This window comes from Drosophila biarmipes, chromosome 2L, assembly GCF_025231255.1.
Source record: "Drosophila biarmipes strain raj3 chromosome 2L, RU_DBia_V1.1, whole genome shotgun sequence".
In the NCBI taxonomy this organism is placed as follows: domain Eukaryota; kingdom Metazoa; phylum Arthropoda; class Insecta; order Diptera; family Drosophilidae; genus Drosophila; species Drosophila biarmipes.
The window spans coordinates 15,464,830-15,478,818 of record NC_066612.1 but is presented as its reverse complement, the minus strand read 5'-3'; the positions used below and the strand labels follow the sequence as shown (position 1 = coordinate 15,478,818).

At 38.5% G+C, this 13,989-nt stretch overlaps 1 protein-coding gene across 2 annotated transcripts in view; it reads left to right on the top strand.

Annotated features, from left to right (window-relative positions):
- Window positions 1-13,075, top strand: part of LOC108034159 (uncharacterized) — a 75,345-nt gene extending 62,270 nt beyond the window's left edge. The window contains exons 3-7 of one of the 2 annotated variants that reach the window (XM_017108964.2): window positions 3,178-3,389; window positions 6,850-6,985; window positions 9,585-9,847; window positions 10,262-10,397; window positions 10,464-13,075. In XM_017108964.2, the coding sequence (XP_016964453.1) occupies window positions 3,178-3,389; window positions 6,850-6,985; window positions 9,585-9,847; window positions 10,262-10,397; window positions 10,464-10,747 (1,031 nt within the window). In that variant the 3' untranslated portion in view covers window positions 10,748-13,075. Of the gene's footprint in view, window positions 1-3,177; window positions 3,390-6,849; window positions 6,986-9,584; window positions 9,848-10,261 lie in introns of both variants that reach the window. The other variant, XM_017108963.2, reaches the window with a different exon arrangement.
- Window positions 13,076-13,989: the final 914 nt, after the last annotated feature.

Genomic DNA, 13,989 nt, shown 5'->3' with positions numbered 1-13,989 from the left:
AATGGGGGAATGATATCTTGCAGGGGGCGGTGGATCCGCATACATTTTCGTGTCATATGTGAAAAAGTTTGTCTTACTTTCTTTCCGCTCATTCTTTTACCCATTTTGCTTTACGCACCCCCTTTTAGTTACTTCTACTGAAAATATTTCTCCGTATTTTTGTGTCCTTTGCAAATTTAATCACTTAACCCCAATGAAGTATGAAAGGAAACTTTTGTCGCCCTCAGAAAAAGTTGGCAGTAGAAAAGGAAAGAACGAAATTCACTTTTCTCAAACCGAGTGCACAGGAATAAAATATATTTCTACTCGAATTACGTTAAAAAGAGTTTGTTAAACTAAACTATAAACAAATTACTGGGGGAGGTGCATTAATTTGGCATTAATTTTCAGATAAATCTTAAAGATTTCTTTTTAGAGATTTGAGAGCACACATAAGAAAGGGGCTCATTTTTATTCGGCCAAATATTAATATTAAATTCATGTTTTTCGCGAAGTGTGGGCGAAGGGGAAATTGATTTTTGACTTGGCAAAGGTCGCAGCCTGAGCATATTAATTCCACTCAAACCCGAACTTCAGCTCCAGCAAGAACCAAAGGATACGAGAACACCATTGTGTGTCCTGTTGACATTCTGCATGTGCGCTGTGTGTGTGCGGGTGTGTGTGGGCTGGCGTATATTAAGTGTGTTGGTTACTGTGTCAAGGCGCCCAAATGCCAAAGTTACTGAAATTACCCAAAAAGCAAAACTTTTCGTAAAACTGCTGCTGCCTCCATTGATGCTTCAGCTGTTTGGATGCTCCTCCTGATGGTTACAGTAAGACCTCGAAAAGTCAGATTTTAGTATAAATATATTTTAGAAATATCATATTTCTATTTTAAAAGTTTATTTTAAAAGTCAAAAAAATTAATTCAAAGTAAATCAAAAACATTCCATATTTTTGTGTAAGTCGAATAAGTAGATATAATATGTTTTAACGAGGATTCGTTATCCATATATATTCAAAGCTCAGTTCATCTCTCTGGAGCCATGACTGTACTACATTTTTTGGCTCGCTACTACTTTGCGTCACAGTCCCATTTGCAGTTCGACTCTTAAGCAGAATTAATGAGAGCTTGTAACCCAAATTCGCTGGAAAACCAAATAATATGAAAGTTTTTCTGTTTGCCTTCCGTGCTCCTGTATTTGCTTTACCTTCGCTCGTGTGCATTTTTCTTTGTTTTGGATGCTGGCCAGCAAGTGCGCCAAAGGAGTTCATTTCGCATAGAGGATACGGAGCTTGTGGAGAGGATTTCTACCGAAACTTCACCCATGCAGTATCATTAATGTCCTTTGGCCCCTCCAACCCTTTCTCCTTCGCCTTGCCCCTGCCTTTCTCTTCCGAGCTGACTGTCATTTGTTGCAACTTTTCCTGCAAATTGTGGCAAACTACTTTCTGCAAGTGGCTGCTTAAGGTACTCCTCATTCTCCCATTTGTGGCTGGTTGTGTGTGAATTTCCATGGCTACAAGAAACATATATATTTTAAACACAGATACAAGAGTTTGAATATTCTGACACCTGTGATACTTTTTCTTTTCTGGCAGTCTGTCAGCTTTGTTTTTGATTTAACTTAAGCCTCTTATCATTTGTAATCTTTTTAGTCTATTCGTAATAATAAGCTAAAAATCAGTAGCAACAAATTGTTACATATTAAAATTTGTATACTGACTACATTTTAAATTGTTAAACTGAATAGATTTTATGAACTAATTGTCTTTTTAAATGTAATTAATTTTCAGCATCAACCTTTCTTAGCCGAGCGTTTTGTCCTTTTTCTTTTTATACAAGATACATTTTTAGATTGACCTTTAACCTTCCGAAATTTAGTTTGCCATTTTAATCCTATTTCCTGCAAAGTAATTCAATCAGATTGAATAGCTTATCCATAAGTTAATTGAAAATCAGTGAAAAACATCTTGTCAAAGTGTCTCTCATCATATTTGACCCGCAAAATGTTTCTGTCTTCGACTGGACATGACATTGCTCTCACTCAGCTCAACTCAAGTGAACTCATCTGAACCGACAACAATTGCAAGTCACAGCGATGGATGTAGATATAGATTGGTATATAGATAGGGATGTAGTCATACAGATTGATGTGGGCCTGTGTGCGTCCTGCCTTTTCTTTGCCAGTGTGTACAATAATATCCTCTCACATTTTATTACACTTGTAATGTGCAACGATTGGTGGCAGAGGCAGAGGGAAAGTGTGGGCCTGGGAAAGCCAAGTGAGCAGTCATCCTGGGGCGGTGTAATATTGTATCCCACGCCGAAACGAGTGGGTGGGCGTGAGTCCGTATAGATCCCATATCCTCCACTACATCTCTGGCCCGCCCACTATATGTGCGAGCTTGTTTCATTGCCAATATTGACAATAAACAAGTTTGCCATAAAATGTGACAAAGCAACGGCACAGTGCGCTTCAGAAGTTGTCCGCCCCGCCCGACTTAATATATATGAATCGAAGACCCTCAATCATGTGGCCAAGCAAAACATCATTTCCTGTCAACGCATTGACTTATTAATATGTAGGTATAACATTATATAAAGCGCATAACCACGCTGCTACGAAGCACTTTAACAAATTAAACGCAAAAAGTGTGGCCGATAAAATGGTAAATGTTTTTTATAAATTATATTAAGAATACATTATGCATTGAAGGGTTGGGCTGAGTCCATCGCTCATTTTGCTGGTCAGTTGACACGGGCTCTAGTGAAAATAAACTTTGGTAATTAATTAAAATTTCCAGCTACATAAATCAATCAGGCGACCGCCGCCAATTAAAGTTTTTAAGCACCTGCACAAATAAGGCAAAATGTAAATTTAAAAGGTTTACACTTTTTCGATCTGTGTGGGATTTTCTCACCATGAGGGCATTAATGGAGAATACAGCTTGAAAGCTTTAACATTTTTAGCCAACTTGCTAAGCATTTTAGTATTATTTTTTAAGTACGCAGTGCCCGGAATTTGTTACATACTTAGTACCTACATTTTTTTTTGTAATTAGTATAGAACTTAGATCAATTTTCGAAATATTCCTGTATAATCATTCGTTTTCTCAACTCCAATGAACCCCGAACCCTTTAGTTATTTGGTTAAACTCCGCTTTAATTCGTTCTTTCCCTTAATTTAATTGCAGATTTCAGCGTTACTGGCCTGAGACTGACCGAGGTCCGCATACCGATGTACGTGATTAAGGGCTCCGTGGCGCAGTTGGAGTGTCTGTACGATCTGGACGGCGAGGCCCTCTACTCCGTGAAATGGTATAAGGATGGCAACGAGTTCTATCGCTATGTGCCGCGGGACATGCCGCCCGCCCAGACCTTCCTGCTGCCGGGTGTTAACGTCGATGTGAGTATCCTTACATCTGGGGGAAAGAACAAAGCAAAGTTTGTGTTGGTGTCGCCCTGAAACTAAACATTAAAACAACGTTGCATACTTTTGTGGTTTCAGCCGAGAAAACAATGCATTGCTGGCTTTTCTTTTTTCTTACTACATATAAAGAAATTTTTATTTTAAATAAACATTAACAACTTTAAGGTACTAGGTGCAATTGTCCAAACATATTTTATATCAAATGTTAAATAATTTATTTTAAAATGTAAAATGTTTTAGGTATTTTAATAAGTTTATTTATTTTTTTTAAATCTATCTTTAGATTTTTTCTGAGTTCTTTCTTTTTATGATCTGCACGTTTGTGGGGAAGAAAGCCGAATTGTTTTGTGCTGTGACGTAGGTGATTTGGGGAGAGCATATAGAACAGTAGCAAGGATAGGTGAGCCCTCGTCTTCATAGACAATGCCACATCCTTTGTGCGAAGTCTACGAGACAAGAACTAAGAGACGAAAGAAGTTCCAGACTATGCTTTGAAAACTTGTATCCTTGTAGGACGGATAGCAAGGCAAGGCAGATTTATATCTTGAAAGGAAATCTTTAAAAAATGCTAGATGCTTATATACTAATTAAAACTTAGTCAAAGTAGTGCAGTGTTATTAGCAATTAAATAGTATAGCTATCAGGAACCTAAAATGACAACAATGTTTTAAAAACTGCCTGAAGCTCAGCTGTACAAGATTACTCCATGGAACGCAAGATAATAGTTAAAAAAGTTTTCAATGCCAAAACTTCACCTTTAGTTATCTGCGTGCTCCACAGCACTTCTTTTGCTGCCAAAATTCCATACTAAAACACAACACAGGTATTCACATGCACTTTCTAAAAGCCAACAAAGTTTTCAGTTTATTACGCTTTCAAATTTCTTTGTCTTAGGCAGTACAAATCTTATTTCTAGGAACGCTTCAAGCCAAGTTAGGAGTTTTAAGAGGAGATACAGATGGCATGTCAAACATATGCCAAGAAAGATAAAACATTCGCAGATCGAACTGTTTAATCGACCGCAAAAATAGAATGAGTTTAGGTGTAGGGCACATGCTCTGCCGTTGCTCCATTATTTTAGCCACTAAACTTTGGCACGTAACAATGCACTAGACGTTAACCCACCGAAGCCCCCGAAACCGCTGGAAAAGCGGAAAAGGGAACGCTGTGGGTGCAGCGGGGAGGGGTGGCAAAAGCGAGTTTCAGATAAGCACGTGAGCAGACAATCGCAGTCAGTTGATGGTTACATTCGACATGCCACGCTCGCTCTTCCTTCCCCCACAATTCCACATTTCCCCCGCATTTCCCTCTAATCGGCTACCGAAAAAGTGAAATCTGCTTTCCCATGCATGCGTCTCGCTCCAACTCAGTACGTCTCTGTCGCTCGTTAAGTGCAATAAATATTTCAAGTTGCGCTTTTGCGTTTGCAGGCGGTAGTGGGCGTGGTCGACGGAGTGTCCATAAAGCGCGTTGCCCTCGCCGCAGAAAACTCCACACTCTGCGATCCGCGCTCCACATTACCACTAAACGATTTCCGTTCGGGGGTACAGTGGATTTCAGAATGATATATAATCAAATGAAAAACGAACTATTTTGATATGAATGAATGAATGAATAGAAGTACCTGCACTTCAAAGAAAATTGAACACATATGCCCAAAGACCTTGGTTTTGATACAACAAAAAATTGTTTAAAGGTTAAAAAATAATGATATGTTGTTGAATTTCTTTTTATTTTTATCTTTAAAGAACACTACATGGGTTATTTTTACTACCCATCAGTAAACTGCTTCTAAAAAGCGATAAAACACAAAATTGTGCTTAAAAAAACATTCCTGTAGCACTTAGTAATGAACCCATTTATTTCAAGCACTTCTTTTGCTTATGCACCCCACTGTGCACTGTTCCCTTCGCTGCTTGGCGGTAAACTTTTTGATGTTGGGCATGAGGATGGTACGATGGGGGTTACAGAAGATGCCAGTTAGCGATAACCAATTGATGCGAGTGTGTGAGCTGGCTCCATTTGCTGGGTATTGTTTTAGCATAATCGATTTGAGTGACTGCGGCGGGGAGATATATCTATGTACACAAGTGTGTGCGTCCGAGGGGGTGCCTGCTGTTGCTGTTTTGGCTTGTTTTATTGCAGTTGGCCAATAGTTGGCTGTTACTCCAAAGGCCAACTTAGGATCTAGACGTGCGGTTTACCTGGGCTCAACTCTATCTCGTGTCCGTGTGTCTGTGCGGTAAACTATAAATTAGGTTAAGGCAACAACAAGTAGGGGGGTTGAGCCGGCTAAGAATGCGCAATAAAAGATAACAAAGTGCACTTTTCTGCTTGGCCAGATAACAAAGGGTGTGGGAGGGTTGAACAACAGGCAGCTGATCTCCGCAACCCCTCCCGCATTTAGACCCGGATTTAATGGCTTTAAGTTCAAGTGAAATATTTGCCTAACCCTTTTTGGTCGGACATTCAGCGGCGACCCTTCGAGGGGGCTATTTTTAAGGGGACGAAGGCGTTGGACATCTCGGACATTTAAAAGGCATTTAAGGAAAACAAAAAACAAGAAGGCCAGAAAAAGAAGGGCAGCTTGAAAAACAAGCGAAGCTGCGGCAGTTTTCAAAAGCAATTACGTTACATTAACGTCCAAAGTGGCTGCAGGAGCCATCCCGGCCCCCTCGCCAACGCCCCTGGCTGATGGTATTGAAACTGCCAATGACAACGCCAAGAGTTACTGTAAAAGGGGGGTTTGTCCGGGGCAACTGCAACTTTTTGCCCACTTTTCGTTACATTAATTTTAACCAGCCATCTCCTGCGTAGCCATCATTCAACCATTTCTCCCGATCCAACAAAGTCCTTCCTTTCGTACCCTAATTAAGGTGTATTTGTGCTTTAAAGTACTTAATACTTAGTAGTGATTTGTTTTTTTAAATGCTTATATTATCCTAGTGAATGTAAAATAATACCCCTACATACCATTATAAAAATAGGGCCTTTTTATTCATTTTAATAAGTTACCTCAAAGAGAATTATCTATCTTTACAAACCGAAGGGATTTAATAAAAAAATGATTCATATTTTTTACTTTTACTTTTTCGTAAATAAGTAGTCATAAGCGGATATTGAGATATTAATTGCCAGATATTTTTTAAAAATTTTTAACAATTATAAAAAATAAGAACTTTTTTCGAGCAAAGCCTGATAGACTTTATTAACCATATAGTATACATGAAAAAATATAGATGCAAATCAAAAAAGACACTCAAAACAGGTGTTTCTATAGAAATATAAAATTGGGATTGGGCTTGCATTAATATATTTATTAAGGTAGAATCCACAAGCTTGCTTAGGGCATTAAGAATTCTGGTTCCTGCACATTATTTCCCGTCTGATATACCCCGTTTTGACCGTTATTTTCCGCTCTCGTTTTTAATTGCAGTTGCACAACTCGAGCGACGCCATTGTTACGCTGCGCAACGTCAATCTGCAGTCGGCGGGCCGCTTCCGGTGCGAGGTTTCTGGCGAGGCGCCCTCCTTCCAAACGGTCACCGAGCACGGCGACATGATTGTTGTGTGTAAGTAGCATATATATCCCTCAGTTTCTACCATTTCCCCTGTTGCCACCCCGCCCCGCCCCGACCGACTATATGTATAAAGCCAGCTGAAAGTCGGGCGAAAACTTATAACTCTAATTAGAAATTGCGGCCATTTGGCGCTGGCTGCTGGTGGCCCAGATGCTGTGGCTAAAAGTGGTCCTGTCGTTGGGAAACTGACTTTGACTTTTACTCCTGAAAGTTGTCACAGGGTGGCGAGAGTCAGATTAACCCTATAAAATCGCATTTCGATTGCATATTTCCGGTATTTTATATTATTTTCAGGAATAATTTAATATTAATGCCAGAAGTTTTGTTTTAGAGTTTGCTTAATGTCTTGATATCTATAAGATACTTATATTCAAAACCTCGCTTTCATGATTACTACTTTTAAATATTATATCTTATCTTATCTAAATTAAATCTAGAATTTCTTATCCCATTTAAACTCAACAATCACTCTAAGGTTAATCCTTCAGACGAAAAGTAATTAAAAAGCTTGAGAAATAAAAATAAAAGGTGTTTCGGCTAGTGTTGATTGAAACGCTGAAAGGAAAACTTTAATTTTAAAATGGTACTGAGAGAATTGAATGCCTGGCAATCGTGGCTGAAAACTTTACGCTATATCTACCACCTAAGCCATAAAATCCAGGCGAAAAGTTTCCTTTAAGCAGAGGAGCTAATCAGGTAAACACACTAACCCCATTAATCGCCACCCATCTGAGTTTCCTTGGCCTTGGCCCCGTTCATTTACTTTCGCCGTAAGTTCAGCTGATTCCAGCATCCTCGCCCAATCAGCTTTGTTCAATCGGAATTGTGTTTACTTAGTCAAAAAGCATTTGCAGTGCATTTGACAGGCTTCATTTGATTTCATGCTTCTAATGCCAAATAAGCTTACTGAACTTCCTCCGGACTCCCACTTTCACCCCGGGCAAAACTTGCCAGGGCTTAACAGTTTAACTCAATTTCGGAGGTTGTCTGCCCCCGGGAACATTGGCTGTTGTCTTGGCCAAAATTCCTGCAGGGCAATGCCAAAAATGTTCGCAAGACACCGCCGTAAAACTTAAAATGCAAACAAAACAACAACTATGGCTCGATGGAACTTCGAAGTGCGAGTTATTATCCAGGCTCCCATTTTCTGCACAGAAAACCAATTGAATTGTGTTTTTTTATTGCTAGCCCACTTTAAAACTGGCTTAAAATATTTACTACTTTGAAATTATAAATTTGATTAGATTAATTTGATTAATATTAAAGATCAGTCACAGCCGATAGGGATATAATAGTAGTTTTTAAATTTTAATGTTTGTTTAAATTTGTATTATCCAAATTGTAATTTTAAATTAGTAGTTTTACGAAGAATATATTTAACATTTGGTACAAAAAGACTTCAAACCATACTCTTATTTTTCGCAGTGTCGTACACACTTCCTGTATCCCCACTCACCACTACACCTGCAGTGGGTGGCACTTTGAACTGGCGTTGACATTTCGTTTGTTCAATTATAAAACTTTTGCGTGGGCGTGCCAACACGCCCCCTCCGGCTCCCACCGCCCCCTTTTTTGCAATGCCTGTCTCCCTTTTATTGTTTAACGTGGACTGTGTCTTTGTTCTAACCAGGGGCTTTTGTTGGGCTTTTGTTTTTGGCTTTCGGTGGTTGTGTAGCTGCTCATACTGCGGTCCCGTCCCGGCCGGCTCTGTTTGGCTTTCAATCAAAGTTTTTAAAAGCTTCGGCAACAGAACGAGCCGGGCATATGCCACGGCTCACAGCTCACCGCCCACTCAGGAATTCACCCACAGATGCCCTTTTTGGGGGGCCCTTGTCGGCAAACAACAACAAGTCGAAACCATTTCCGTTTCCGTTCGCAGTCCCCGGAGATCCAGAGAGATTTCTAGGGATCCCTTGCTGCGGCCATTTTAACTGGTCGGTCTGACTTAGATTTGTTTTGGGGGCTCTGTACTACTGGCATCCAGTAAAAAATTCCAGGAAGCTTATTCGTTTTATTTATACTTTTTCTTACATTAAAGCAAGCATTTGAGTGGATCAAGTGTATTTCGGTAGTTGAATTTTTTGAGGCGACTTCAGGATAGCCAATAACATGTTTTGTTAACACATTAAATCAAATACGATTGCATTTCTAATTTTGCAAGTCTCGTATTAATAGTTGGAAAATCAAGAAACCAATAAGAAAATGAAATACAATCTATTCTTGTACATTTCCTTATTATATTTACGGACTTTTCAGAGTGTTACCACTTCCGCTAGACAGTTTTTATTACGTTTCTGCATTTTTATCGCATTTTTTCTTTGTTTTTGCCATTTTTGCAATTTTTCCAAAGTCCGTCAGTGCATCCGCGGCTGGAACTTTTATTGAATTTCCGGCTGCGCTTCGTTGAGTTTGGTGTCCCTTTGGAGGGGTCCCCTTTCCCCGGTTGTGTCTGTGGTGGCTAAGGTTTATTGCAAAATTCAGTTACAACAGCCAGCCAAATGTCTGCGGCCATAAATGAAATTTCCTCTGGTCCGATTTCGTTTACAGCCCTAAAACTGATATTTTGCACTTATTTCCATTTGATTTTTAGGTCTTCCCCACGAAGAGCCAAAAATCACTGGTGGACGACCGCGATACCAGATAGGAGACTATGTGCGGGTCAATTGCACCGCTGGAAGCTCGAAACCTGCCATAAAACTGACCTGGCAAGTCAACGGAGAGCCGGTGGAGCAGCAGAAGCTCCTCAAATACGATAACATTGTTTCGGGACGAGAGGGTCTTGAGAAATCCGTGCTGGGCCTTTACTTCCGAGTGGAGCAGCATCACTTCCGCAATGGCGATATGAAGCTGAAGGTGAGTCTTACAATTTGATTATATTTCACTGTCGAACTTCTTTTTGGCTCAAAACAATCTCAAAAATCATCTAGAATATGGCTTGGGTAGGTTTGGGAATAGTTCAATTTGCAAAAAAATATTTTAAATTCTAATTTATTATATATATTTTATTAATTTTACACTTTGCAGCTTATTATTTTTGGGTATTCTAAGAGCTTAACCTTTACCAATTTAAAGGTTAAGCACTTAGAAGAGCCTATGCATACCCTTTTAAACTTAAGCTTTTCGGTTAGTTCGGGTTCTTTTCCCTTTTTATTTTATATAAGAAGTTAGGATACTTATTAATTGAAGATTGAAATTGTTTTCGAGCCGCGGAAGTTCGGTGGTTTTCCGTACGCACAGCCGCTAACCAGAATCTGTTGCATCTTGCAGTGCATAGCCGAGTTGTCGACCTTGTACTGGCGGAGCAACGAGGAGTCCGTGGAGGGCGACCGGCCGCAGAAGGCGCCCGTGCTCGAGTCCCGGGAAACGGTCTTTGCCAGCAACTCGCGCGCCGATCCCGTCCAAGGTACGTCTTACCGGGAACTGTTTGTGACCAAAATCTTATCGCTCTTGTTCGTCCATCCAAATGCAGCCAGTTCCACGGCTCCGCCGCCCACGGCAAACGCGCCCCTCACCCTCCTACTTCCGGTGGCGCTGGCGGTGGTGGTGGCAACCCTGGCGCAGGGGATCGCAAACGAAACAGATTCAGATATAGATAAAATATCGATGGATCGGACAGCCCCCGAAGGGATAGCTAAAGCGAAAGGAGCTCGACAAGCGTGTGAGTTGCTGGCTGGCCGCGAGGAGGAAATTCGCAGGACGAGAGCCGGAAAATCCGCGACGCAGCTGGAAAACGTGGCGTTGAGTGCACGGTAGCTGCATTAAGGCACACGGCGGCTATTTCCCTCCACAGCACACACACTTTTCACCGATTTTTCCGTCTTCGCTTTGCATAGAAAAACAAACAAAGAAACTCAATGAAAATCAAAAACAGGAAATGAACAAAAAAAGAACAAAGAAATTCAAGCAAACGAAAAAAATGCTGCTAATTTATTTATGCCGATAACGAAAGCTTTCATGAATTTAATTTTAAACAAAAAACAAAATCTATTTAGAGCGTAAATTACAAATACTTGTGTGAGATCGAGAAAAATAGTATGTGAAAAAGCGTGCAAATGTTTTAACACTCTACGGAAATGTTAAGACCCGTGTCGAAAGAAGAAGAAAAACTGTAAATAGTTAATGTTTAATATATATATATTTATGTAACTGTATTGTATGTTAATAATTGTTAAGCTCACTCACATACAAAACAGAATTAAAATATCACACGTATGGAATAGAGGGAAAATGAATGGAAAATCCTTGAACAAAAGTTGGTCAAGGCAAAATACGAGTTTAACAAAACGAAATAAATAAGAATACTTATAAATATTTAGGAGAAAACCAATATTTATTGGTGTGCATTTCATAGCTAAGTGAAAGCTAAGAAGAATTTAAGCAAAGGCTGGGTAAATTCTGTGCGGTACAGTGCGAAGCGAAAGTATTAGTCTCTTAAATTCAATCCCTCATGACTTATGTCTTCATATAACCCTAATAAAACTGGATAAATAAAAATATTTATTTTCCATAATCAAGTAATTTTCAATTGTTCCCTTTAACATAATTGGCTCAAAAAATAGCAACCTTTCGCTGAGTACTGTAGATCCAACACTCAATTTCATCCAGAACAACTAAAGAATGTCTTCTTTGAATAGATGATTTTTCTATACAATTTCGTTGTTCGATAAGCATGCATTAAATAATGTAAAATTGTAATTAGCTAAAAAAATAATGCTACCGATAAGAAATCACATAAGAAGCAAACCAAAAAAGCACCTAATTTTAAATTAAACAAAAAAAGGTAAATGTAAAGAGAGAAAGCTAATCAAAGTTAGAAATTACAACTTGGTGACTGTTGGAAAAGTCTTAAAACTAACAAAAACATATCGTACATTTATATGAATTGCCAAAGTCTTAAAGGGTATTAACTAAAAGCGAGTGCGTGCTTCTGAGTGTGTTTGATCCTTCCTGAAAAAAACTATTATCATTCCGGGTTCGACTTAGCCATCATCCACAGGAAATGTAAACCATTTAGTTAGCCCAATATTAGAAAACAATAGCAAAAGTCAAAAGAGCATGGGTAATGAAAACAAATTTAAACAATAGCGAAATGATTGTGATGAAGCCTTAATAACAACTAGAACTCAATTCAGAAGTGAAATTAAGTGAAATGAAACGAAATCAAATGAAATGAAATGGATTTTATTGTGTAAATAGAAAGGCGCTTTGTCCATGGATTCCATACTGTTTTCCCCATTGATGTCCATAAATTCTGTGTGTAAATATGATTATGAGCTAACTAAATCAGAGTTAAGACGTCAAAGGCAGAAAAACAAAATCACAGAATCGAAACAAAACAAAAAGCCAGAGCCAATTTTATTATTAAGCGAAAAACAATGAAAAACAATTAATTATACACTTAAACATTGATGAGCGGACATTCAAATGTTAATTGAGTACAATTGTGAGCGCCTGAGTGGGTGATTGCGTGTGCGGATGAGAATTAAAATAGGAATAGTTTATATTTAAATACACACACATAAAAGCATATATAAATCTGCATTGTTGTCAACTGTAACTGTTTTTTAAGTCTTATTTAAAATCGATGCCATTAACTGCAATTAACAGGAAAATTACTAAAAACAAAAACTTAAAAACAATGCAAACGTACTAAAGAACCCCATAAATTGCATTAACGTTAATTCGAAAAACAAAACATAAATGTGTGGTAATTGTAAGTGTAAATTATATGTGTATTTAAATAACAACTTTTAGATGTATAAAACGTGCAAGAAAATAAAAAGCAAAATGCATTCGAATCTATATGATAAACTCTATGTGAAACCGTAAACAATTCAAACCTAACAAGCTGCCACGTAAGCAAATAGGAATTATTTACAACTCAACTCAAATCAAATGCCATAAAGTAACTTCAACTGAATTTAAATGCCAGACGGGGGAGAAGTCTCTGTAAATATCTTTAAGCCTCATTCAATGTGCGAACCTTATTCGCCGGCGATTTGAAACCGAACGAAGAATTGTGAAGTAAAACGAGTGGAAATTCATTAATAAAACATATTTGTTTCAAAATCAAACAACCGACTCCATGCTCAATTTTCTTAAAGACAGTAATGTTAAGCTTATTTAAGAAGGGTCTGCATCTCGGTGAGTTCGCACATATTTTATATCTTTCCCCCCTGGAATTTGTCTTTTATTTATGTTCTTTGCACATTAAGCCAGCTTCAATTATTTGGCAAAGCTGGGGCAAGTTAACCGGTCCAGTTGCAGAAAGATACTTTCTCTGTATTCCTTTATTTATGTTTGTTAGATGCAACACAAAGGAAATTGGGTAATTTTAAGAAAATATTTCAAATACGTGAAAATGTTCTCACCGAACGTGACAACAGCCCTCGACGACAAATAAAAAAGTAATCAAGACAGTATGAGGGAACCGGGCACAAAACATTTAGCAGTAAAAAGAGCAGTTACCCGAAAAATAGAAATGCCAAAAAATGGACAAGTATAGCAGTGTAGAGCAAAGATATGCGACAAGGTTCATGAAAAAAGGTGAGGAAATGCAGAGGTAGGGGGAAGATATAAACCCTATATATAAATAGTGAAAAGCTTTGAAGTAAATCACTATGTATACAAAATTTAATAATAAAAATTTGAATTCGGGTTCAGCCTTTAGATAGCTATTAAATATTTAAAAAGGTCTTTTCAGGAACAACAAATTTTGACAAAAAAGTAAGCTAGCTTTAACACATTTTCTCCATTTTTAGCATTTTCCCTAAAATACTACCTTAGCAACAAGACAGCATAGCTGAACAAAGCCGGGAAATAAATAGAATATATCTGCGGACTTATCCGTAAGTCGCACCTTAGCCTTGTGCTCGCCGGACTTCACTAATAAGCTGCCAACGAAATAAGAACATTTGATAAATACCAAGAAAAAAGCCAAACAAATATAAGTGCCGGGGCTGCAGGATAACAGGAGAGGAGTCCGCAGATTTATT